The sequence below is a fragment of the Anabrus simplex genome, chromosome 5 (genome assembly GCF_040414725.1).
Source record: "Anabrus simplex isolate iqAnaSimp1 chromosome 5, ASM4041472v1, whole genome shotgun sequence".
NCBI lineage: Eukaryota > Metazoa > Arthropoda > Insecta > Orthoptera > Tettigoniidae > Anabrus > Anabrus simplex.
The window spans coordinates 42461447-42488628 of record NC_090269.1 but is presented as its reverse complement, the minus strand read 5'-3'; the positions used below and the strand labels follow the sequence as shown (position 1 = coordinate 42488628).

At 39.4% G+C, this 27182-nt stretch overlaps 1 protein-coding gene across 1 annotated transcript in view; it reads left to right on the top strand.

Moving 5' to 3' along the window:
* Positions 1–271: 271 nt before the first annotated feature.
* LOC136874341 (phospholipid-transporting ATPase ABCA1-like) overlaps positions 272–27182 on the top strand; it is a 372334-nt gene continuing 345423 nt past the window's right edge. The window contains 3 exon segments of the mRNA XM_068227760.1: positions 272–384; positions 604–711; positions 15306–15399. Of these exon segments, the coding sequence (XP_068083861.1) occupies positions 646–711; positions 15306–15399 (160 nt within the window). The 5' untranslated portion in view covers positions 272–384; positions 604–645.

The following is a 27182-nucleotide window of genomic DNA, read 5'->3' as shown; positions in this document are numbered from 1 at the left end:
TATAGTGTGAACTCTCAAGAGAATTAAATCGGGAATATACTGAGAAAATTTCACAGCGTGTCATTGCAGGAATTTGCCATTATTTTGTCTGAATAGGTTCGCGGTCATTGACATTGACGTAGCTGTCATTTAGCCAGGCAGAAATATTAATACTCAGTCAGGATTATCATTTGGAACTGTCATTTGTGAGGATTTTTATTTTCTTTGTTTTTTCCTTATATATGTAAATTCTTTTGACATATTTGGCATTCCTTCTCATTTATCTAATTGCCGACCATGGCCTTGAAAATGACATAAGACAGGTGTGCGTCACGTACTGTAACTTTTAACGAAGAAATAGGTAGTGAGTGCAGTGACTTGCAGTACTGAAAATTGATCATTCAGGTACTAATATTTGTTATTGTCGAAATAAGTTCCTGTAAAAGGGTCAACATTTATTGATAGTGATGGGTATGTCATCTAACAGCTGACGATAGACCGCAAATTATAGCCAATTAATAGATGGATGTAAACGACTCCCCGAGTTTGTAGGAAATACCTAATTTGTATTAGTCTGTTGATGTAAATATGTAATTCATAAACACATTTTCCTTTCATTTTCAGATATTTAGATGAACCCATAACTCTGAAGGCTGGTATGCAGAAATGAATTTTTTCTTGCAATTGCGAGTTTTAATATGGAAGAATTTCACTGTAAGGAAGAGACAAAAAGTAAGTCAAATGTAGGCTGTATGTTGTCTCCAATATGTTCGTTAGCATTTAGTGTGTAAAGGCTGTGAAATTAGAAGATAACATTAAAGGGACTGTAACTTGTCCTCATTTTAATTCAACCGGTTCTCGTATGGTTCCATTCAATAGATTCCATCCCTTCATGCTAGTTTGAGATTACCTGATTTAACAGAACATACCCCCTGATTGATTATTCGTCCGACTCGTTGGCTGAATGCTCAGCGTACTGGCCTTCGGTTCAGAGGGTCCTGGGTTCTATTCCCGGCCGGGCCGGGGATTCTTCTGCCTCGGGGACTGAGTGTTTGTGTCCGTACTAGCACACTCCTCTTCATATTCAGACAACATACTACACTACCAACCACCACAAAAATACGCAATAGTGATTACACCCCTCCATATAGGGTTGGCGTCAGGAAGGGCATCCGGCCGTAAAACAGGACCAAATCCCCATCCATATATATATATATATATGTGTGACGCAGTTCGCATCCGCGACCCCACAGGTGTGGGAAAAAGTGGTAGGAAAAGAAGAAGAAGGCCCCTGATTGATTATTAATAGTACAGTTGCATCATAATGCATTCACTTTAATTTCTGTGCTAATGTTTCAGTGACATTTTCAATCTTCACTATGGATTTTGTTGTACCCTGATGACAAATAACTGGTATGGGATGTTGGGAAATTGCTTTGGAAAATAGGCCTATCTTTCTCCAAAGTAAATATTAAGAAATGCACTGAAAGAGTGGATGCATGGAAAATTCAAACCTGAATACATTGTATTAAGCTTGTTAAATGATGTTACAATCCGCCTCTGTGGTGTAGTGGTTAGCGTGATTAGCTGCCATCCCCGGAGGTCCGGGTTCGATTCCCGGCTCTCCCATCCTGGAAGTGGTTTTCCCATGGTTTCCCCACTTCTCCTCCAGGCAAATGCCGGGATGGTACCTCACTTAAGGCCACGGCCGCTTCCTTCCCTCTTCCTTGCCTGTCCCATCCAATCTTCCCATCCCTCCACAAGGCCCCTGTTCAGCATAGCAGGTGAGGTAGTGGTCATTCTCCCCAGTTGTATTCCCCGACCCAAAAGTCTGAAGCTCCAGGACACTGCCCTTGAGGCGGTAGAGGTGGGATCCCTCGCTGAGTCCAAGGGAAAAGCCAACCCTGGAGTGTAAACAGATTAAGATAGATACAAAATGATGTTACAGGTGGATAACCATTGATCCCTTATGTTGAAAACATTCTATGATTTATTTGAAATGTAAGACTCTGTGAGTAAACTGAGCATAACTACAATAAATTGTCCCATCATATGGTCACTCAACACACAATTATGAAATACATAGTTTGTCAGGCTCTTCTCTTTCCTGTCGAGCCTCCCTTGATCAGCTCTTGTTCTCTTCAAATCTTGACAGCATTAGGTTTGCGGGTTCGAGGGAGTCCTTCATGTTTACACCCTTCGTGGCTTTTCCCTTTATTTTGCTTTTTCCTTCCTGATTAGTGTTTATACAGGATGGTTGCCTATTTGTACTCCCTCTTAAAACAATGATCATCATTGCTACCACCAAATCACCAGAAGAGAGCTGATCTATGTAGATTGTGTGTGAAGATGTTTAATATTTTCTTTGTATGTTTTTTATTTTTATCCTTGTCTCTCCTCCCTAACGTTTTGTATTCTCACACTGACCAGCTTTGTAATGTAGTTGGTTAGATGCTTTTATCCAATGCTTTAAAAGACGGCAGGAATGAATGCCAGCAGATTCAATACACATTTAAGCATTTAAGACTGTCAGTAGATTTACAGGAATGTCTGGCCAGAGTTACCTGCTATGGGATGGAGTAGACTGTACATCCAGCAACTGAACATCGGATGTTGAGTGGCAGTAAATAACCTGAATCTTGGGACCAATGGCTTTGGGCAAGGAGCTCTTTCAGGTGGGTGCAGGTCCGCCAGTGGAGGAAATGTCACCGAAATACAGTACCGGTATGCAGAGTCCGTTCTCCAGGTTGGAAGTGGCCTCATTGAAATCTGGCAGCTGGTAGAGTGCACCCCGCAACTATTATAACATAATATGTTAGTTTCAGAGCTGCTATTCTTACCTAGAAATGATTCTGGAGGAGAGATGTGTTAATTACGCCTGCCGGGGACCAACCCACCCACCCCTAGAAGAATATTTACTTTTATAACCTAAAGTAATGGTCCAGGAGGCATTACATTATCTGTTGCTTCTACCAAGGATCATGGGCAATGGCCGAGATATCGAAGATTAAGACGTCATTCCCACCAATGAAGAAACAGAGATTTCGGTACCAACCACTGCAGAAGAATAAAGGCTAAAGAGGCCCGCGAAGTTTGAAAGTGTCATGGTGTTGGACAATAACTTACACTTTCTCAATTCCTCCCTTAATCTCGGGCCTTACAGTAAGAACGTAACGTATTTTTGCACATTTTTTTTCTTCTAAGGGCTTTACGTCGCACCGACACAGATAGGTCTTATGGCGACGATGGGATAGGAAAGGCTTAGGAGTTGGAAGGAAGCGGCCATGGCCTTAATTAAGGTACAGCCCCAGCATTTGCCTGGTGTGAAAATGGGAAACCACGGAAAACCATTTTCAGGGCTGCCAATAGTGGGATTCGAACCTACTATCTCCCGGATGCAAGCTCACAGCTGCGCGCCTCTACGCGCACGGCCAACTCGCCCGTTTTTTTTGCACATCTAGGGTAATCTCTGTCATGGGAACAGTGGACCCTTTGGGGCCACACTCCCTTCGAGAGGCTTTTTCCTATCGCCGTGGAGCATACTGTTCACACTGCAGCAGCAGTGTTATTCAACTTACCTCTACTTACCCCAGCGCTAGTGGAAATCTAAGTATCAAACAAAGGACAGTCACATAGTGTGCGCCACATAGTGCCCTGGCAGTTAGATATAAAATGCCTTTGGGTGTGGCAAGTCCACCGTTATAATAGTCTGTATGAAGTGTCAGATTGGATCAGGACATGAAAATCAATGATCCTCTGTCCAACCCAGGAGCTCCTTGGATAAGAATGATGGAAGAAGGAGAAATCAATATACTTGCATGTTTAAGAAATAGTTTCAGAATAACATTCTAGCATTCTAAAATCTCTTAAGACCTGTAGTAGTTAAAGTGATATTATACACACAGCATCATGATTATCTACTGACTCTACCCTGCCTTTTTATCCTTACCAAGTGAGTTGGCTGCATGATGTGAACCATGCAGTTGTAAGCTTGTATTCAAGCGACAGTGAGTTTGAACCATACCATTGGTAGCTCTGAAGATGTTTTCCCATGGTTTTCCATTTTTATATCAGGTGAAAGTTGGGGTTGTACCTCAATTAAGGCCATGGCTGCTTCCATCTCACTCCTAGCCCTTTCCTATCCCATCATCACCAATAACCTATCCAAGTTAATGCATCATTAAAAACTGGTAAAGAAATAAATAATATTTTCTATGTGCTTTCTCCTTCCTAGCTTATGGATTTGATTATTATTTTCAAATTTGGCTCTCCTTTTCCATAACATATTTGCTAAACCACCTCCTGCATTTGGGCTGTGCTCCTAGTCTTCTAACATCTGTTGCTTAATCTTGTGTTTATCTTTCTTTCTATTTCATATTTTTCCCATCAAGACTGAAAGTCTCTTGAGAATGGCCTGATCATTATTTGTGAACACCCAAACCCCTAATAAATCTGGAAAACAGAAACAAGTTTTGGAAGATCCAGAGAGAACTGGAATATGAAGATGGCTGTGTGTGGTGGAGGTGTTGAGTTTAGATATTGCTTAAGAACGTAATCATTCACATTTTCTTATAGGGACTGTTAAATGCTGCGAGGTTGTATTCATAAGCATGCTTTGGCATATAAACAAGACAAAGTAAAGACAACAGCAACCATGAAAACAAGGTGCGCATTGAGCATGTGTGAGGATCTTTTAAAGTTGTGCCCATAAGCAACAAGAGGGAGGAAAAACAGCTTTTACCATTAAAGAGAGGCAGATGGTGTTCAAAGGCAACATGGAAACAAATTACTGAGGTTGCTTTAAGGAAAAGTGAAGTGCCATTAGATTTAGTGCAAGTACATCAAACCTACTCTTTCCAAGTCAGAGAAGCCGACTCTGAGTGAGCTTGGGAGTGCCTGTTTTACGGGCACATGTGTGGCCAGAAAAGAAGCAGTAGTATCTTTGTATTCGGAGAGATGTCCCAGGTTTGTTCTGTTTATCTATACTATTTCTTCGATTCATCTCATCCAAGGAGGGTCACCTTGATAACTTCCCTTGGAATACTGAAGCCATTTAGGTATCTTTAATGATGTTACTGCCTCAACAGTAGAGCAATGGGTACAACAAGAAGTGCCATTCTTGTACACTTTGTGGTAATTTGTTTTTACAGTTAGTTCCCAAGGTCATTCAGTTTCATTGGAAAGTAGAGATCTGACTACAGGATTGGTGTCTGCCAATTCTATGCACATAATTGGGCCATTAGTTATTTAAACCCCACGAACCTACTACGCTGACATAGCAGAGGGAGAGGTAATACTCCCATGTGGCGCGTTCCAGGTGGTGGATAGGGGGGTCCTAACCGGCTTGCCGGTGGACTTGAGGGAAATAAAATACCTCCCGTGGACCAAACACACAATCTCCTGTGGGTGAGGGACGCAGACGAAGAATTCGCCCATGTTATCCCCTGCCTGTCATAAGGGGCGACCAAGGGATGATCAAATTAGAACCATGATACTACTTGTGATTAGTACAACCACGCAGGGAACACCATGGGTCGCTTTTACTTGCGCGTAATACCACTATGTTGGGTTCCAAATAGGTTTGTGATTAGTAGCAAATGAGAGCATGACGGCTTTTACAGTACCTGTGATTAGTAGCACTATATGAGCAACACCATGGGATGAGGGAACCCATGGTTCTGGCTTGTCTATGATTAGTATCCACTATATGAGGAACACAACGGGATAGTACAAATCCCTGTGGTTAGTACCCTTATGTGATAAACACCATAGGTTTGCGTTGCCTGTAAATGGCGCCACAATGTGCGAAACAGCGTAGGTCTGTAATACATGTGCGAATTTCATTACCTGTGAGTAGTACCATAATGTGTGGAATACTGCAAGTCTATGCTACACTTGATTAGTACCGCAATATGACAAATACCTTGGTTCTGCTTTCCTAGCGATAAATACCATTGTGAGGGGCCGCTGACTTGGATTTTGGACCCTTTCGACTACAAGTATCATCGATTCAGTATTGTGCATTAGAAGCAGTCCCTTGGTCAGTAATACTATTGCTCTACGCCAGCTTTGTTGTGTGCCAGCTTCTGTGAATGTGAGGCACTGTGGATCGGTTCCACTGATCGTTTTAAATTCACATCCGTCCGTCCATCCACCCACCCTTTGGGCTATTAATTTGTCATTTCATTTTGTCTCATTTCGTACCATTAGGGCCCATTTAAACAACAAGCATCATCATCATCATCATCATCATTAATTATTTAAATCTTGTCTGGCCCCGTGGTGTAGGGGCAACGCGTCCGCCTGTTACCCGGCGGCTCCGGGTTTGATCCCCGGCTGGGTCAGGGTTTTTTAATTATAATGATTAATATCCCTGGCCTGGGGACTGGGTGTTTGTGACGTCCTTAGTCTTCCTTTCCTCACACACAACATTCCACACTACCGCCATTCCAATTATACGCAGGTTCATACAATGTGGTGCCAGTAGGCGTAAAACATCAACATGGGTCGAAACTCCAAACAAGTAGCATTTTAAAAAATTAAATCTTTTCATTTTTGAGTTGCCTGCTATTTATGTTGAGCACAAGGGAAGATTTTTCACCTCAGTTGAATGTTTTTGATTGATTCCTTCTCTCTGATTCTACTGCAGTGTCATCTGTGATAGCATTTAGCTCATTGCATGAGAGAAGGTTGTTGAGTATTTGAGATAAATTAGTCTCTGGTGATATGTTAGAATCTGTAAACTTCCTTTTATTTTGCATGAATCGTAGGCCTATAGAAACAATGTGTTACGTTAACATTTTAGTGGTATGTTTGATATGCTTTCCAGCTGTAGTTTAAGCATCTACAAAGTAGGACTGGTGGAGTGGTGTTAATATTTTTGTATTGTCATTAAAGCCTGTCAGTTTTCTTTTTCTTTCTTTCTTTTTAAATCTGCCTGGTTTTGACATGCCCCTCAACTCCACACACATTTCCAGATGTTTCTTAGTACTCCTCAGGAAGTGATCTTTTCATATCTCAAGTTCTGATTGGTTTTTTATTTTTACCTGCAGCCAGATCTTATTCTTGAACTATGATAATGGGCTTCATAGAATCTGTTTGTAGTCATCTGTTCTGGGATTGATGCTATTAGAATGGCTAAGTTGGTTACATTATCTGTGACCTAGTAGTCTTGCAAGTTGTATCTTTCCAGGTAGTACCATCTGCACCAGGAAGTCCCAGGACTGTATTTATATGCTTGTCAGCCTGTAATACCTTGAATTTAATTTGCTCCTTGCCTGAATGGTCAGCATGCTGGTCTTTCCTGTGTTTGATTCTTGACTGGGCTGAGGAATAGTGAATACATTCTTCCACTTAGGATTGGTGTGAGGAAGGGCATTTAGCCGTAAAATGGAGCTAAATCACCTCAAGTGCCAACCCTCAATAGATTGGGGAAATTGCCTAGAAGAAAAAAAAAAAGGAAAAAATGATGCTAGAATAAGCTTAATTTAGTCTTTAACTTTATTGGGGTACTTAAATCCTTTCTGGTAAGTTCCATTGCTTTAATTTCTTTCCAGTGGAGCTTTTAAGATGATGCTCTCAGATGAATATTATTTAAATACAGTTATAACACATTTTTCTGCCATCTCCTGGTGTTTTGACCAGACTTGAAAAATATGTTCTGGGATACGTGAGATCGTGGGGCTTCAGTTCAGGAAAGATTTTGCTTAGTATGATTATGAGCACTGTTTGGTGCTTAAGTCTTAGCTGTAAAATATTATCTTTAATTTCTTTACTTGCACTGTTTGTAGGTTGTAGAAGTAGGCCTAAATACCTTTCATTTCTTCACTTGCATTTTCGTGACAAACACCCTGTAGTGAATTAAAAAGGAGGAAAAACACCTTGAGTTAATTTTGTGAGATTGGTTATTGATGTAGCAGAAACTGGTGGAAAGGGGAAATTAATTTCATCTGTATTGTGTAGGACCTTATTTTACACTACTCCTGATACTAGGTACCTACTGAACAACATGGGTGGGCATATTTCACCAGAAGCTACAACTTCATATACTGTACAGTTATCACAGTAGCATACATTGTGGGTGGGGGACGCAGATGAAGAATACACCCAGAGTATCCCCTGCCTGCCAAAAGGGGCGACCAAGGGATGGTGAAATTAGAACTATGAGACTACTTGTGATTAGTATCATTACATGCAGAACATCATGGATCAATGTTACTTGCAACTAGTACTACCTTGCGAGGAAAACCATATGTCTACATTACATAGGAGTAATACTGTTATGCGAGAAACACTACGGATCTGGGCGTTACTTGTGATAAGTGTCCTCATATGTATTCCACTGGTCGGTTCCACTGTGTTCAGAACGGGCCTGCGTTACCTGTGAGTAGTACTACCATGACGAATATAAGAACAAGTGTGAGGACTCCTCAAGTTCAAGCGCGCCATGCCAGGCAGCGCTAGAGTGGGCAAGCTCCACAGTGCCGATCAGCTGGTCTCAGGAATGATGCCAGAGGAAACGAATTAATTACTCTGTAACTGATAAGTATATACAGTACATTGTCGTTTAAAAAACAGTGAGAGATTGCAATAAAATACCACGGCAGGGTACAATGGAAAAACATCATACATAACTGGAGTGTACATATACAGATGAACAACACATAACTCCCAGCATATTAAAACAAACACCCAGGACCTATTTAAAGGTAACTTGCCAACTTTCGATTAGCATTTTTAAGGCGCCTTTTGAGCGATAATATTGTCTTTTTGGCATCAGAAAGTACACTAGAATGACTCAAATTTTGATCAACATTACACTGACTTTTTAATTCCCCATTTGCTACTACACTCCTGTCTTCAATCTTCTTTCTTCTTTTCCTGATGGTGTCTAGGTTCTTTTCCTGTTGGGAGTTTCACGTGACTTAATCTCACTTGAAGGGTGTTTCGGCAAATTATGAAAAATGTAAGGCACTGCTCTTGGACGTAATTTCCATCGCACATGAGAGATATCCACTTTTTCACAATTCACTATAAAATTATATGATTTTACTATAAAATCATTAGAGAAATGAACATGCCAAATTCTGCTATTACGCATTAACTCAGTATCCTTCCATGGAATAGCTCTGGACTGAGCTCGATAGCTGCAGTCGCTTAAGTGCGGCCAGTATCCAGTATTCGGGAAATTGTAGGTTCGAACTCCACTGTCGGCAGCGCTGAAGATGGTTTTCCGTGGTTTCCCATTTTCACACCAGGCAAATGCTGGGGCTGTACCTTAATTAAGGCCACGGCCGCTTCCTTCCCAGTCCTAGCCCTTTCCTGTCCCATCGTCGCCATAAGACATATCTGTGTCGGTGCGACGTAAAGCCTATAGCAAAAAAAAAATAGCTCTGGCCCATTTTTCAAATTGATTGCTACTTTGCTACCCTTCGGAGGTGAAAAAATTCGCATATCATCGACTACTCTACCATAGCCTGACTTACAGCTAGGCACAAAACAGTACGGCATGCTGAACTATTAAATTTATCAAGCCACGTAAGGTACATACTTGAAGTACACAACACATAATGAACTGAGTTTAGGAAATGAAAGCAAAGAAATATTTCGCACAACAAGACTAACAAGTCCAAGAACATTCTTAAAGCTCCATGTGTTTCATATCAATTTTTATATATTTTCAACCAGTGCATATGTTTCCAGTGTTCCGTGTTCCATGAATACACGACAGTTTAAACCAGAAAAAAGAACTTTCTAAGTTCCAAGTATCGCATACTATGTGTGTACGTTACCATTCAAGTTGTATGTTTTGCAACCCATCGATGTGTTTTTAGGCAATCACCATTATGTGTATAATTTTTTTATTATGGTCTTATGTCAACCAATCAAGTTGTATGTAGGCAACCCTGATGATGATTGTTATCAGATTCCCCTTGATTTGATATTCAACAAGAACTGATGTTGACTCTAAGGAAGTCAAAACCGATCTTCGCCCAATAAATTTAATATATTTTACAATGTGTTGAATGGTGGAACATCCCTCAAACTCTATTATATTAGTTATACGTCAGCACGGAAATGAAAATCATAACCTATGACCATGAGTATATGTGGCCTGTGATTGGTTCTGCTAAATGAGAAACACCACGGGAATACCAGCGCCCATGATTAGTCCCTCTGTGTGAGGAACACCATGGGTCTGTGTTGCTTGTGAGTAGTGCCCTTATGTGCGAAACACTATGGGTTTTAGTTACTTGTGAGTGGTGCCATTGTGTCTACATTACCTGTGATTAGTACCACCATGCAAGAAACACCATGAGTCTGCGTTAACTGTGATTAGTACCACTATAGGAGGAACATCATGGTTCTTTACCAGTGATTAGTAGCATTATGGGGGGCCGGTGACCTGGATTTCGGACCCCTTTAGATAATACGTATCATCCCAGTAATTAAGACATTGTAAATTGAATCCACCGATTGTTTTTGTTTCATGATCGTTTTTTCATCATCATTTGTTTTAGGTTCTAGTCAGTGGATACATTTTAAAAGTTTTAATTATTGTGTCATTTTGTTGCACCTCTTACCCTTAGGGGCCGATGGCCTAGCTGTTAGGTCCCTTTAAACAACAATCATCATCATAAATTTATCCAAGTGTTTTTTTTTTTTTAAATATCTTTGTAAACTTTTAGTTTTATCTTGTATTGTTGACATTAACTGAAGATGGTCCAGACAAGGGCCAAAACATGACCTAATTTGACATGAAAACCTACAACCTGTTTTCCAGTCAATGACCGGATCAGGGATGGAATGAATGAAGCCCCCAACTTGCGGCGAGGATAGGAATTGTGCCGGCTGCTGAAGCCTATCACACTCGTCTGGGGCAATGATTAATGACTGACAGATGAAAGGAAATGATAGTGGAGTGTGTTGCTGGAAAGAAAGATGACAGGGAAAACCGGAGTACATGGAGAAAAATCTGTCCCGCCTCCGCTTTGTCCAGCACAAATCTCACATGGAGTGACCAGGGTTTGAACCATGGTATCCAGCGGTGAGAGGCCGGCGCGCTACTGCCTGCGCCACGGAGGCTCAGTTAATTTGATATTATTTTGACTATTATTATAACTAAATTAGTTGTACAGTGTTGAACAGGTGAATGTTTATTTATTAAACAAATTTCCGTGTGGACATATTTTTGTTCTAAAAATAACTACTTAATGACAAGGGTTGCCATATGGTATCTTGGATGGTAAGAGGGGGTAGATGGGCTACAGTGCAGCTGATAACCCATGAATTCACTGCTGGACAACAATGAAGTATGAGCAGCTGTACCATCCAGAACCATATCCTCGCAACGGGATGCAGAAGCAGCGGTTATCCCATTATGATACCTCCGCTCATTGCATGGATCAAAACACAAAGACTGACATAGGCAGAGGAACACTGTCTGGACATATGGAATGAGGTACCAGTTGGTACATATCAATGGCAGGATATAAATGAGTCTCGAAGCACATCAGGTAATTGGTAACTCTTGCCAGCAAGGTACACCTCAAGGTATCCTCATGTGGAGATTGTTCACGTGGGATGAAATGGGATTACAGGTACATCTAACAATGTCCCTCTCTGGTGAACAATACAGGAACCTGCTGTCTGATCATGTCCACCCATTTGCTAGCCTTTGGTACCCTGCCAGAGACCTGCCTTACAGCAAGACATTGCACCCTCTCATTGCTCCTAAATTGTGGTGGATTAGTTCAATGACACTCCACAAACATAAAGATGCTTGTTAGACCCCTAAGGTCAACAGACCTCAGTCCTATTGAGTACATCTGAGATGCCATTGAAAGGGATATGTAGGCCCCGACCCTGCTCCAAATGATTTCTGTGCATTATGGGAAACTGCGCTGTGGTTATGAATCAGTATGGCTTCCCAATGCTTCTGGTGCTTTGTGGAATCCATGCCTTGCCACGCCACATCACTGCCATCATCTGGGCGAAAGTGGGAGCTTCACGCTTCTAGCCAGGTCAGTTCCTCATTGGATGTATTTCAGATAATTATTAGCACTTCAAGAGCTGATGACAACCTTGAATGAAAGCCCCATGATGCAACTATAATATTTGCTACAATATTACCCATGACCACTGAAAGTACCAGGATATGCCTTCCTCATGTAATGTTCTCTGAGACAAATAAATATAACAAGTGGCAATGTCATTGGCTTCTCACATGATGCACGTGAGATTTTTGAAATGAAAAGTCGCATCTCTATGGTTTGGATTCCACGTAAAACAGGAATTCTAGTGGCTATGACATGGCATCAGCAGTTACATACTACTACAAGTTTCCTTTTTATGGAAATTCATTCCCATGGCCACCAATTCAGTCATTGCATTCGTCTTCTGTTGCTGTATTTTGTTTCTCTTGTGTTCCTTATTATGTCTTTGTACCTCCATCTTGGTCTTACATCTTCAAGGTGTATGATTCTTTGGTTAATTGTGGAGTTCAGCTTTCAGTCAGTCTTTTGTGCTATAAAATTACTTCAGATGCTCTAAGGCTGCACACAGATTGATCATGGATTCACAGTATCTTTGAATTTTGAAAAACAACAGAATACAGGAATAAATCATGGTAGATGAGGAAGAAATCAAGAAAAGAGAGTGATAACAGGTAATGGATATATATATATATATTGAATCTTTATACTCCCAGTCTAATGTTGTGTGTTTCTGTGTGTGTTCTTATGTCCCCACTAGGTAAGTTACTATTGCTTTCTATATTTTCCTAATCCATTGTAATACAACTTAACATTTGGTATGCAGTAGATAATGATAGTTACTGTATATTAACATCATAAATTGGCATGCAAAGGGTTTTCCATACTAATTCTGTTAAAAATGTCATTTTTAATAACACTCCAAAGATAACTTTTCAAAACCAGCCTTGAGAGGCTTAGCAGCATAGCTCAGTTGATCAGAAGAATTGTCTTTATAATTAAGTGATCTAGAATCCGCTGCACCTTTCTTGAATGATAGTTTATTTCACGGAGAAATATATATAATCATGGTGGAAGGCTGATTTGATGATAATGGTGGTGTAATATTACATAGGAACTTCAAAAAGTAAGTTATAGATGTCGTCCCACGCTAAGACCATTGTGCAACAAGAGTGGCTCATTGTCAGAAAAGAGTACATGTTCTGGGCTTCCTACAGATACAGTTCTGCTATAGTACTGATAACAGGTGTGAGTGAAATGGCGTGTCAGCTGGAAATGTACTCCAAAGTTGAAGTACATGGGACAGTACGATTTTTGTTCGCAAATCGTCTAAATTGCACAGAGATTCATTGTGAAATTGCAGTGTTATATGGACCAAATGCAATGTTGCATCCAGCCATAGTGAAATGGTGCCAACAATTTGACCAAAGCCACACAGACGTGGGTGATGCTGATTGGGAAGGAAGGCCGTCGACATCGACCACAGACGATAATGTCCTGGCAATCGAGAAAATGATTTGCATCAATCGCAGAGTGAATATCACGGATATTGCTCAACAGGTGCGCATCTCAATAGGCAGTGCTCATTTCATCATCTGAGCTTGTCTGCAGTATTGGAAATTTTGCTCAAACTTGTTTTCGCTATCACTGATGCCTGCACACAAAGACACATGGCTTATAGTGTCCCTGGACTTCCTTCAGTGTTACTCCATGGGAGGCAATGATTTTGTAAGCTGCATCATTATGGGTGATGGCCTAGGTGCCCTTTCACAACTGAAACAAAGAGAACATCTATGGAATGTAGACACACCTCCTTGCCTGTGTGGAAGAAATGCAAAGTTGTACCATCAGCAGGGAAGGTCATGGCCACCATTTTCTTCGACTGTGAAGGAGTTGTATACTCGGAGTTTATGGCAAAGGGCACAACCATTAATGCAGATTCTTACTGTGCAACACTACATTGCTGCACAATACCATAAAGAACAAGAGGCATGGAAAATTAAGCAAAGGCGTTGTTCTTCTGCATGACAAGACATTACCCCACACGGCGTGCACAACACAAGCTTTGCTTCAGCGTTTTTGATGTGGGGTATGGAAGCATCTACCATACAGTCCAGATCTTGCACCATGTGATTTCCATCTTTTTGTCCAATTTGAAAGAACATCTGGAGGGGAAGAGATTTTCCAACAATGAGGAAGTTCACACAGTGGTTCTCGAATGGCTCTGTGACCAAGGAGCGGATTTTTGCTGTTGAGAAATTAAACGATTGGTAGAATGTTCAGATCATTGTTTACAGAGACTTGGTGACTATTTTGAAAAACAGTGTCATGTACCTGTGTCACGTTGCAGTGTAGTGCAGCATTCAATAAAAGTTACTTGGCCTGCCATAATAATGTGTAACTTACTTTTTGAAGTCTCCTCGTACAAAATCCACTAATATTTCTCAGGAATGATATGGTTAATAAGCTTTTTATCCTTCATGAATCCTTGCATTTACTGATACAGAGCTATTTCATAGAAGGCACCTTGTCTCCTTGTTTTCTAAGAGGACCTTTAAGGACATTACCATGCAGGTCCAATGCCATCAAAATTAGACCTCTTAAAACACACATAGTTGTATTGCTGTGCAGCTTTAAAAAAAATAGATTTTGAGTGGATGAGGGTGAAGGAGTGCTGTTTCTCTAAGTGGAAGTGATTTTGGGTTGAAATTTAAGGCACAAGGCACCTTTGCAGTCCTGCATTGTACTTGTGATCCCTTTGGCATCTCTCTCACATGTAAATTTTTCCCCTTGTCCCAAGGTGGTGAAGTTCTTTTGAGACACACCTCCATACCTGTGTGTATCTTTTTAACTACATGCCAGCCCTCCTACCAATTTCAAATTTCTGACACTACCAGGAATCGAACCCAGGATATGGTGATGGCAGCTGATAGCTCTAACCATTACACTACAGAGATGGACCTAAACTCCTGTTCTTTTATTTCTTGAGGGGGTGCAGCTATTTTCAGGCTTACTGCTAATGGAGGTGAGGTGCATGTACCTTTTTAACCTCATAACAGCTCTCCTGTCAATCTTAAATCACTAGGAGTACCAGTTATCACACCCAGGCCTCTGAGGATGACAGCTAATAGTGCTAACCATTACATTACGGATGTGGACTCCCTCATAACATGATTATTGTTGCAACGTGCTTCAAGGTAAATCAGTATTAAATAAGGTCTTTGAAACAAAAACCCATACAGTATTTGTACCTCTTGTGTTGTCATTATAATAATAAAAAAATATTAAAAATTAAGAACTGTATATAGTTAGCGTATTTATTTTTGTTTGCAGGTCCGATGTGTTGTGGAGCTAGTGTGGCCTTTAGTTTTGTTTCTAATCCTAATGTGGGTTCGAACTCGTGGTCTCAAAGAATATGTCCACGAATGTAAGTATTCTGCATTCATTCTGTTTCCTTTTTTGTTTTAAAAGTAAATTGGAAGATGGATGTCTAATAAATTTGATAATCATTAGAATACCAATAATTGCTATTCATTTCTATAAACAAATTTTCTGATCTCTAAAATTTGGTCTCATATTGTGACAACTTTTCTTGTCAATCATGAACATCCATATAATCATTGTCAATTCTCTGGTGATTCTGCTCTACTTTGGGGAGGATTTGGTTAGTTTGAAAATACTTGAGAACTTTTTACAGTCATAGTTGAAAATTTAGTAGCATACCACCTTTTCATGAACTACTTGAGTTCTTATATATATTACCGAGATGGCTGCGTGGTAGGAGCCATATAACTGTAAGCTTTCACTTGGATGATTCTGGATTCTAACCCCACCATTGGCAGCCTGGAAGGTGGTTTTTTCTGGTTTTTCATTATCGCTCGTGGCATTTAAGACCATGGCTGCTTTCCTCCCATTCCTAGCCCATCCCTATCCTGACATCACCAAAAACCTGTCTGAGTTAGTGTGACATTAAACCACATGAATACCAAAACAAAACCCAAACTCCAGTGTTTTCTGCACGTTAGAGATCAGCGGACATCTGAATTTAATGAAAATATTCCATGATTCTAAAGAAATTTATGCTCAGATACATATAAAATTAGCTATGTGTAGTGGAAATTCAAAAGCAGAAGAGTAGGTACTGTACATAATGGAAAATTCACTGTTTTTAACATTGCACTGAAATGCATGACCCTGTTTTTCCTTCAAGAAACTCTCTATAGCATAGATTACTACTTGTTTTTGGGCTTTTCAGCCTTGAAATCAGGGATTGAGGAGTTTCTATTATCTATCTGAGAATGAATAACCCTCATTGAAAATGCCTGGAATACTTGTTAGGTACCGGTAACACTAATGAACAATCAAAATTTGATATGGTGTAATAAACTGTAAAATCTGCTCCAGAGTGTATACTGTGTAAATCTCTTCCATGTTACAATCAATCAAGTGTTACAGTGTAAATCTTGGTGCAAAAATTTTGTTCATCAAAGCAATACAAGTATGTGTGTCCAACCCTTGTCCTCTTTCTGGATGGTGTTTGGTATGAAGTGAGACAAATCTTCATAGCAGGTTTTTACGACCAGATCCCTTCCTGACATCAGCCTCATCGGAGGAGTTAATGACACAAAATGAACGACATGATATATAAGGAAGAGGGTGAAATCCGGTGCTAGCCTACTCCTATGGAATAGCACCAAGGGGTCTGCTCAAGGCTTAACGTTCCCATCTGATGGACGAATCACCATTAACAGCATCATATGCCCTCATTCCATACAAACACTGCAAAGAGGTTTGGAATTGAATCAAGGCTCTTGGCACGCAGTCTAGTGATTAGAAATTGTATACCACCACTGCAATCAATCAAATGTTACAGTATAAATCTTGGTACAAAAATTTGGTTCATCAAAGCAATACAAGTATTCTGTTTGTGAAAATTTTTTCAACCCCGGCTAACTACATTGTCAGACCATGTAGACTTGCCGCTTTAACGATCATGGGCACCAGGTGGGCTAAAAGCAATACAAGAATATCTCACAAAATTTCAGAGCACAGTAAGCATGTAATCTTAGCCTTTTATTACTTTTATCTTCACTTGACAAAAACCTGTACATAACAGAAATAAAATATGGTCATCAAAGTGGTGGATAATTTCTATTGGTTGGGATCAGCCATTAGTCGTTATGGTTCTAGTGGTCCAGAAATTTGCCAATGATTAGTGCTTGGTAGGGTTGCACTCCAAGTCTTAGAAACGATCTTCAGATCTCAGATTCTATTGAGGATAGAATGGCTTTGGCATTAGTCTTACCATAGTGACATGGTTTTGAAAGCTGGACTATAAAAAAGCTAGCCAGAAAGCACATTGATGCATTCGAGCAATCGTGCCGAAGAAGAATTTCAATCACTCAATCACTACTCAGTCACTACCGATCTGCATTTAGGGCAGTTGTCCAGGTGACAGATTCCCTATCTGTTGTTTTTCTAGCCTTTTCTTAAATGATCGCAACGAAATTGGAAATTTATTGAACACCTCCCTTCGTAAGTTATTCCAATCCCTAACTCCCCTACGTATAAACGAATATTTGCCCCAATTTGTCCTCTTGAATTCCAGCTTTATCTTCATATTGTGATCTTTCCTACTTCTAAAGACATCACTCAAACATATTCGTCTACTGATGTCATTCCACACCATTTTACATGTACCTTGGGTCACTCATGGCTGGTGCTTATAAAAATGAAGAAGGCTCTGAAGAACTCCAAAATAAATTGTTGTCGTTCAGAGCAGCACCTCAAAGATGATGCATGTATTTGTAAGTGCAATCACACTTTTACCTTTGTACAAAAATTACAAGCAATAAATAAAAAAGAACCCATTCAGTGTTCTCGCTGTAACTCTGAACTGAGGTTCTACTTAAATTATCTTGTTGCTTGTAATGCTGCACAAACATTGTACAGTATTTTGCACACATATTTATAATTTATAGCAAATGCTTGCAAACATCTCATGCACAGTATATCCAGTCATTCGAATGTTGCTGGGCTGAGTGGCTCAGATAGTTGAGGCATTAGCCTTCTGACCCCACCTTGGCAGGTTTGATCATGATTCAGTCCGGTGGTATTTGAAGGTGCTCAAATACATCAGTCTTATGTTGGTATATTTACTAGCTTGTAAAAGAACTCCTGCAGGACTGAATTATGGCACCTTGGCATCTCCAAAAACCATAAAAATAGCAATTATTATTATTATTATTATTATTATTATTATTATTATTATTATTATTATTATTATTATTATTATTATTATTATATTCTAATATTACATGACAACATGGTGAGACAAGAAATTTATTAATAGAAGATGAAGTGAGCTTCTCCTTGCTAAATTAAATGTCTGTGTTAGCTTCTAACACATGTGAATTGAAATTTCAAAATATTTCAAAATTTGGTTTGTTGTACAAAATTCAAGCTAAACATTTCACTCTATTTCCACAGGCCCAGCTCAAGAAATTTGCATTTTGTGATTTGCAGAATCATTTTTTGAAGTTCATTGCCTACAAAAGTATTTCTATGCCATCTCTTTGGAAACTGGCTGCCAAGCCACTGCTGCTCAGCTCAAAGGTCTGCAGATTATGAAATGACTCACAGTCAGCATGACTAATCCTCTTGACTTTCTAGACTGGAGCCACTGTCTCACTATCTCACTGTCAGATTGCTCCTCAGTTGTTCTCACATAGGCTGAGTAGACTACAAATCAGCTCTCAGATTCATGTAAAAATCCCTGATCTGCCCAGAAATCAAACCCAGGACTTCCAGGTTAGAGACAGGCTCGTTACTTGTAGATTGAGGGGCTGACCCACATAACTACAATATGCATCTGGTCCCCTTAATATACCTTAGTGAATAACTGAAACAAAGTTTCTTCAGCTTATCCCAGTTATTTCTGGGGTTCAAATCCCACTCTCGACAGCCCTGAAGATGGTTTTCCATGGTTTCCCCTTTTTACAGCAGGCAAATGCTGGAGCTATACCTTAATTAATGCTACAGTCTCTTCCTTCCCACTCCTAGCCATTTATTATCCCATTATTGCCACAAGACCTACCTGTGTCAGTGCAGTGAAAAAAAGGAAAAACAAACAGACTTGACAATCAATCACTACTGATCTGCATTTAGGGCAGTCGTCCAGGTGGCAGATTACCTATCTATTGTTTTCCTTACCTTTTCTTAAATGATTGCAAAGAAATTGGAAATTTATTGAATATCTCCCTTGGTAAGTTATTCCAATCCTTGACTCCTCTGCCTATAAACAAAAATTTGCCCCAATTTGTCCTCTTAAATTCCAGCTTACTCATCATATTGTGATCTTTCCTACTTTTAAAGACATCACTCAAACATATTCGTCTACTGATTTCATTCCATGCCATCTCTCCACTGACAGCTCGGAACATATAACTTATTGCAAGAAATCAGCTTCATTTTCCGTATCAAATTCTATTCACAGAGACTTACAACAATAAAACCCACCACATTGTTCATTGTTCATTTTAATTCAATTTATATTTTAAAAGTTTTTCAGAGGAACAAGGTACCTGATTATAATGTACTTAAAAACTTAGTAATTCACCTAAGCTATGTAACAGCTGAAGATGTTCATAAAAAGAACGAAACATGTACTGTATGTAATTAATTAATTTGCTAAAAAGCAAATAAAAGTATCAAAAAGGTGGAAGATTTTTATTGTTGTAAGTCTCTGTACATATCACTTAGTCGAGCAGCTCATCTCCTTTCTCCCAAGTCTTCCCAGCCCAAACTTTGCAACATTTTTGTAACTCTACTCTTTTGTCAGAAATCACCCAGAACAAATCGAGCTACTTTTCTTTGATTTTTTGCAGTTCTTGAATCAAGTAATCCTGGTGAGGGTCCCATACACTGAAACCATACTCTAGTTGGGGTCTTTTCAGAGACTTCTATGCCCTCTCCTTTACATCCTTACTGCAACCCTTAAATACCCTCGTAACCATGTGTAGAGATCTATACCCTTTATGAAGTCATATTTATGTGATCACCTCAATGAAGATCTTTCCTTATATTAACACCTGGGTACTTAACAATGATCTCCAAAATGAACTTTCACCCCATCAACACAGTAATTAAAACTGAGAGGACTTTTCCTATTTGTGAAACTCACAACCTGATTTTTAACCCCAATTATCATCATACCATTGCCCACTGTCCACCTCACAACATTATCGAGATCATTTTGCAGTTGCTCATAAACTTATTTATTACTCTGTACAAACAGCCTTATCTCTGATTCCACTTCTTTACACATATCATTGATATATATAAGAAAACATAAAGGTCCAATAATACTGCCTTGAGGAATTCCCCTCTTAATTATTACGGGGTCAGATAAAGCTTCACCTACTCTAATTCTCTGAGTGCTATTTTCTAGAAATATAGCCACACATTCAGTCACTCTTTTTTCTAGTCCAATTGCACTCATTTTTGCCAGTAATCTCCCATGATCTACCCTATCAAATGTCTTAGATAGGTCAATTGTAATATAGTCCATTGGACCTCCTGAATCCAGGATATCTGCTATATCTTGCTGGAATCCTACAAGTTGAGCTTCAGTAGAATAACCTTTCCTAAACCCAAACTGTCTTCTGTCAGACCAGTTATTAATTTTGCAAACATGTCTAATATAATCAGAAAGAATGCTTTCCCAAAGCTTACATGCAATGCTTGTCAAACTTACTGGCCTGTAATTTTCATCTTTATGTCTTATCACCTTTTCCTTTATACACAGGGGCTACTATAGCAACTCTCCATTCATTTGGTATAGCTCCTTCATGCAAACAATAATCAGATAAGTACTTCAGATATGGTACTATATCCCAACCCATTGCCTTTAGTATATCCCCATAAATCTTATCAATTCCAGCTGCTTTTCTAGTTTTCAACTTTTGTATCTTACTGTAAATGTCATTGTTATCATAGGTGAATTTTAATACTTCTTTAGTATTAGTCACCTCCTCTATCTGGACATTATCCTTGTAACCAACAATCTTCACATACTGCTGATTGAATACTTCTGCCTTTTGAAGATCGTCGCATACACACTCTCCTTGTTCATTAATGATGTCTGGAATGTCCTTCTTGGAACCTGTTTCTGCCTTAAAGTAACTGTATATACCCTTCCATTTAACACTAATATTTGTATGCCCATCAATTATGCTTGCCATTATGTTATCCTTAGCTGTCTTCTTTGCTACATTCACTTTCCTAGTAAGTTCCTTCTACTTCCACAGCCATTTCTATTTCTTTCCAGCCTTCACCTCCTCTTTAGTCTCTTTACTTCTCTGTTATAATATAGGGGATCTTTACCATTCCTTACAACCTTTAAAGGTACAAACCTATTTTCACATTCCTCAACAATTGCTTTAAACCCATCCCAGAGTCTGTTTACATTTTTATTTACAGTTTTCCACCGATCATAGCTACTTTTTAACAACTCCTTCATGCCTGTTTTATCAGCCATATGGTACTGCTTAATAGTCCTAATTTTAATACCTTCCTTTCTTTCATATTTATTTTTAACTACAACAAAAACAGCTTTATGATCACTAATACCATTTATTACTTCGGTTTCTCTGTAGAGCTCATCTGGTTTTACCAGTACCACATCCAAAATATTCTTCCCTCTAGTTGGTTCCTTCACTTTCTGAATCAGCTGCCCTTCCCATATTAACTTATTTGCTATTTGCTGTTCATGCTTCCTGTCGTTCGCATTACCTTCCCAATTGACATTTGGTAAATTGAGATCACCTGCACTCTCACATTCCTTGTCCTGATCTGTAACCCTTTCTTTATAATTGCCTTTATCACGTCATATTCTTGTTTTGTATCTTAGTCATTATCTCGTGAGCCTAGATCTTGTCAAAGTCTTTGTCACCTTCATCTCCTAAATTCTTATCTAAGATGTTATCAAGTCCTCTGTACTGTCCATAATGAGCATGTCTTACAAATTAATCTCTTCTTTCATGATAACTTTGCCTATAGTGTTGGTAATCTCACTGTTTTGTCCCCATCCCAATATCAGATAAAGAGTATATAGTTGTACCACCATAATACAGATTATTATGTGCATCATAATTTTATATGTAAAGGGAGGGATAGCACCACCAAAGGTTATGTGGTTTTAGGGAAACTGCAGAATATGATGGGAGCACCATAATGAAGTTTACAATGGATGATGTGGAATTAAGTAGTTTGCCATTGCTTTCCTCACTGGGCCAGAAAGTGATATTGCAACATGACCAGCCCTATTAATAGCACTTTTCATAACATTTAGCTGGACGCACTAATTGTGTTCCGAATGTCCACTCAGACCTTGGTAGCTTCCATACCATCACAGCCATTAATGAAACTCTTGTGGAAGCTTAATTTTGCTTTGCTTAGCAACAGACTATACTTCTGTACTTACTAACATTTATGAGATCTTAATCTTTATTGACAATGTTAGTTAGATAGTTATCGGCTTTTAGTGCCAGGAGTGTCGAAGACATTTTCGGCTCACCTGGTGCAGATCTTTCTATTTGATGCCCATGGACGACGTGCGTGTTTGGATGTGGGATGATGATGATGATGATGATGATGACAGTGTGGTAGGGAGAGAGTGAAACTAGGCATGTAGCCTACTCCTGTCAAATAACACCAAGGAGTATGCTCAGAGCTTTACATCCCAATCCGACAGACGAATCACCATCAGCAACATCATATGCCCTTACTCCATATGAAACCTGCAGAGAGGTTTGGAATTGAATCCAGGCTTTCGGCACGCAATCTAGTGATTAGAAATTGTATACCACCACCTCTCCTACCCTTCAGGCCAACATTCTCATGGTGAAATTTTTTTCAACCAACAAGACTCAAACTGGCTAACCATGGTGTCATACCATATAGAGTTGACGCTTTAACGATCGTGGCCACCAGCTGGGCTGGATAACATCAGTGATTTTGCAAATCAATCATTGCTTTGCAAGTTTGGAATGATTAATCAGTATTCTTTGAAACTGTTTCATATTTCAGGTAAAATAATAAAATATGTAGGTTTTCAGTGATTTCTCATTTTTCTACCAGGCAAATACTTGAGGGTGTAGCTTAATTAATTTTATGACTGTTTGACTGTAGTTTGTCCTAGAAATAATGTCTTGCAAAAATTATGTGGAATTATATGGGGATCTGGCCTTTGCTGGCAGGACCTAGTGTTTACAGTGCACTATGTCTTCTGGTATAGGCTTGAGCAATTTGTTACTTTCATTGATCTGTCTTGTCTTATCCTTGACTCTGACATTATAAAAGTGATTGAGGTATGAGCGATGCTACTAATGCCATTCCTTATGCAGCCAGTCCCTGCTATGAATGGTATGAAAATGTTGCTCATAGGGTCAGTTGTTGCATACATTTCAGTGCGCTTGGCAGACTGATATGTAATAGCAACTTCTGGCTTGGTGAGGAATGCAACGGGAAACTACCTCGCTCCTCATTTCCCTAGTACACCTCTTCAGCGATGCCTTGGCCATCTATGACAGCTGATGGCGGAGCTGTTGAGGATCCAACCAGCCTTCCAGCTGAGGACTGAACATACATATGGGGTTCTTCTGCAAACACCCTATGCTTGTTCAGCTTTGGGACTGTGCAGAATTCTATGCACCTGTTTGTCTTAACAGTGCCCACATAAGGCTCGTAGGTATGCAGCTTAACACCACCATGTGCACAATTTCTGGCACGAGATCCATTCGAACATCATGGTTCTCACTGCTGGCTGGCACCGGGCGAGTTGGCCATGCGCGTAGAGGCGCGTGGCTGTGAGCTTGCATCCGGGAGATAATAGGTTCGAATCCCACTGTCAGCAGCCCTGAAGATGGTTTTCCATGGTTTTCCATTTTCACACCAGGCAAATGCTGGGGCTGTACCTTAAGGCCACGACCGCTTCCTTCCAACTCCTAGGTCTTTCCTATCCCATCGTCGCCATAAGACCTATCTGTGTCGGTGCGACGTAAAGCCCCTAGCAAAAAAAAAAAAACTGCTGGCTGGAATTGCATCACCCAATGTGTGTTGATCAAGTACCCTTGTCTGTGTATTCAAAACAATCAGTAGAGTTCCTCAGCTCCAAGACCATCATGACATTCCATCATTGAGCAATAACAGATTGAAATCCCACCATACATCCTTGTGAAAGTCTCACTGTTTAAGATGCTACAACTTGAGCAGCATACAAATTGGAGATAAATTGTGGGAAGCTCAAACAGAAAATCAGTTACTTACAGTCATCTTCATAATCAAACATGTTTAATCTTGAATTGGATAAGAACAAAACACAGTAGATACAGGGAGTTGTTATTTATATGGAGAAAGGTAGCTAATCTAGAGTGTGATTGCAGAGCCTCTTGCAGACTGTTGAGTATATTACATGTGAATGCAGACTGCAGTCGTCGATTAGTGACTGGACTGATGTCTGTGTCCTTCTCCCTCTCCCTCCCTCCCTACCTCTTTCCCTCCCCTTACTCTCCCTCCCCTTACTCTCTTTCCTAAAGGTTTTCCCCATCAAATGGGATCCAGTGTTCAGCAACATTTATGCCTTTTGGCCCTGTCTAGGACGTCTTGAGGGTTGAGGTCCGCAGCATGCATTTTACATGATGTTGTCCATTGACTGCCTTGGCAGTCTCCCTCATGGTTGGGGCCCACCTAGGTGATGCTGGAAGGTCTTCTCTGAAGCAATGAAATAGATGTGAACTAGATGTCCAGCTCTGAACAGTTTTTGTATGGTTGTGCTATCCTTATCATTAATGTTTATTTGATTTGATATTTATGTATATCAGTTATTATGTAAATGTCATATGCTAAATAATTACCCAGTCTTAACCCTTTCCTATCTCCAGTATTGCTGGGAACCTAGCTATGACATTGTGATATTAAACAAATAAGGGGAAAAAAAAAAACTTTCCATCATAATTGTTTAGTGCAAATACAAGTGTTTGAGTTTTCTTTTATTATCATATAGTTTGAAGTGTCATTCCTGTGACGTGTTTTCAAGAAAGGCGAAGAAATTTGTTTGTGTTCTAAAATTTATTGTAATATGTTTTTTTAATTTAATTCAGAGACATCAAGAAGTTTCGAGCTAGGAAGAATGATGTTAAGTTTTAATTTGGACAGGAAAAGGAGGTTAATTATGATTGGACAAAATTACTACTACTATTATTAAGATTTATTGTAATTTTGAAATGTGTTTGAAAAATTTAAAAGGGTCTTTATTTTTGAGGCAACCTATACCGCGCATGCGGTTTCTGCTGATGAAAACTTTTGTGTCAAAAAAGAAATGTTCGAGAACTTGTGAAAGACTTTATCATCAAAAATGTACTTCTTATTGGTCACAATAAGAACTATTTTAATTGGTCGGATTACAACCATGGTAATTGGTGAAAATTTATGTCTGAATAGGAAACATGCATGATCTGGGGTTTTAATTAAAAATATGCTAATCTGATTCAAAATTTCATGCAGAATTCAAAAATGTGATCAGAATGTACAAATAATAACTCCAAACATGATAAAAATCTAAATTAAAGTATGAAAATGTCATGTGACGCAAGTACGCGATCTCATTGGTCTGACGTCATCGTACAGGTTGACTGAAATAACACACAGTGTGCTGTGAAAAGCAGGATACACTTTGCATATTTCTACTTTATGTTAGTGTCTGGTATAGTTAAATTCGAGGTCTATACATTGGATAATAATCTGAGTGGTATATTTTAGACTTAAAATGAATCCTGCGCAGACAGTGAGGCAGAAAACTTATAAATGGTGTATAGTTCCGATGTGCAATAGCACATCGCATACCATCCCAAACAAATTTATAAATGTTCCAAAGATGCTAAAACTAGGGAGAAGTGGATTTTGGCGAGCTGGAGAAATGCTGGTGATAAATCGGAAAAGTCTACAGTTTTTTTTTTTTAAAGATCATTTTAACGTAAGTTGAATTTGTTTGAATTTTCTATCACTTTTCCATGTCAGCTGTTCTAGTGGTAAAACTTTAAATTTTAATGTATGATGCTTTAATTAAATGCTTCAATTACATCTTGGAATATGAAAGTAATGAACAGTGCATTAATTAATGCTGATTATTAAAGTATTCTCCAAACCTAACCTATGTTTTGGGTGATCCATGTCAAGGTAATAAATCAAAGGGGTTATGAACCATATTGACAGCTCTAATTATACCAATTTATCTTGACATGCGACAGTTATTTATGTCTTTATTGAAGAGGCTACATTTGTAAAGAAATTTAGGCTATAGCTAAATACTCTATAATATAGCAAAAAATAGGCGTGTACATCATGAAAGAAAACAACGTGAATTTAGCAAATGTATATCTCTACACAAAACCCATGCTTGTCTGTTGGGGTCTTATAAGTTAACAATGCTCAATTATAATAATTACCATAATATTAATGAAATAAATAACATAATTGCACACAGGTGAAAATAGTGATGCTGGTGTTTAAAATATTATATCCAACTCAGCCTTAGTTTTAGATTGTACAAGCCAAGTCAATAAACCGAAAGGTAAAAATACCGGGCGAGTTGCCGTGCAGTTAGGAGCGTGCAGCTGTGAGCAAGCATCCGGGAGATAGTGGGTTCGAACCTTACTGTCGGCAGCCCTGAAGATGATTTTCCGTGGTTTCCCATTTTCACACCAGTTAAGGCCACGGCCGCTTCCTTCCCATTCCTAGGCCTTTCCTGTCCCATCGTTGCCATAAGACCTATGTGTGACGGTGCGACGTAAAAAAAAAAAAAAAAAAGAAGGAAAAGTCACAGCACCCGAAGACATTCCTGTATTGAACGACTAAAATGTCACCAAGAAACTTTTCTTGCGTGATATGCTCAGCTTGTTAAAAGCCAAATGCAATTAATGTTACTTGGCTTTACGCCCCGCTAACTACTTCTACGGTTTTCGGAGACGCCGATGTGCAGGAATTTAGTCCTGCAGGAGTTCTTTTACATGCCAGTAAATCTACCGACACGACGGTGACGTATTTGAGCACCTTCAACTATCACCGGACTGAACCAGGATCGAACCTGCTAAGTTGGGGTCAGAAGGCCAACCGTCTGAACCACTCAGCCCGACTTGTGAAAACTAGACGAAG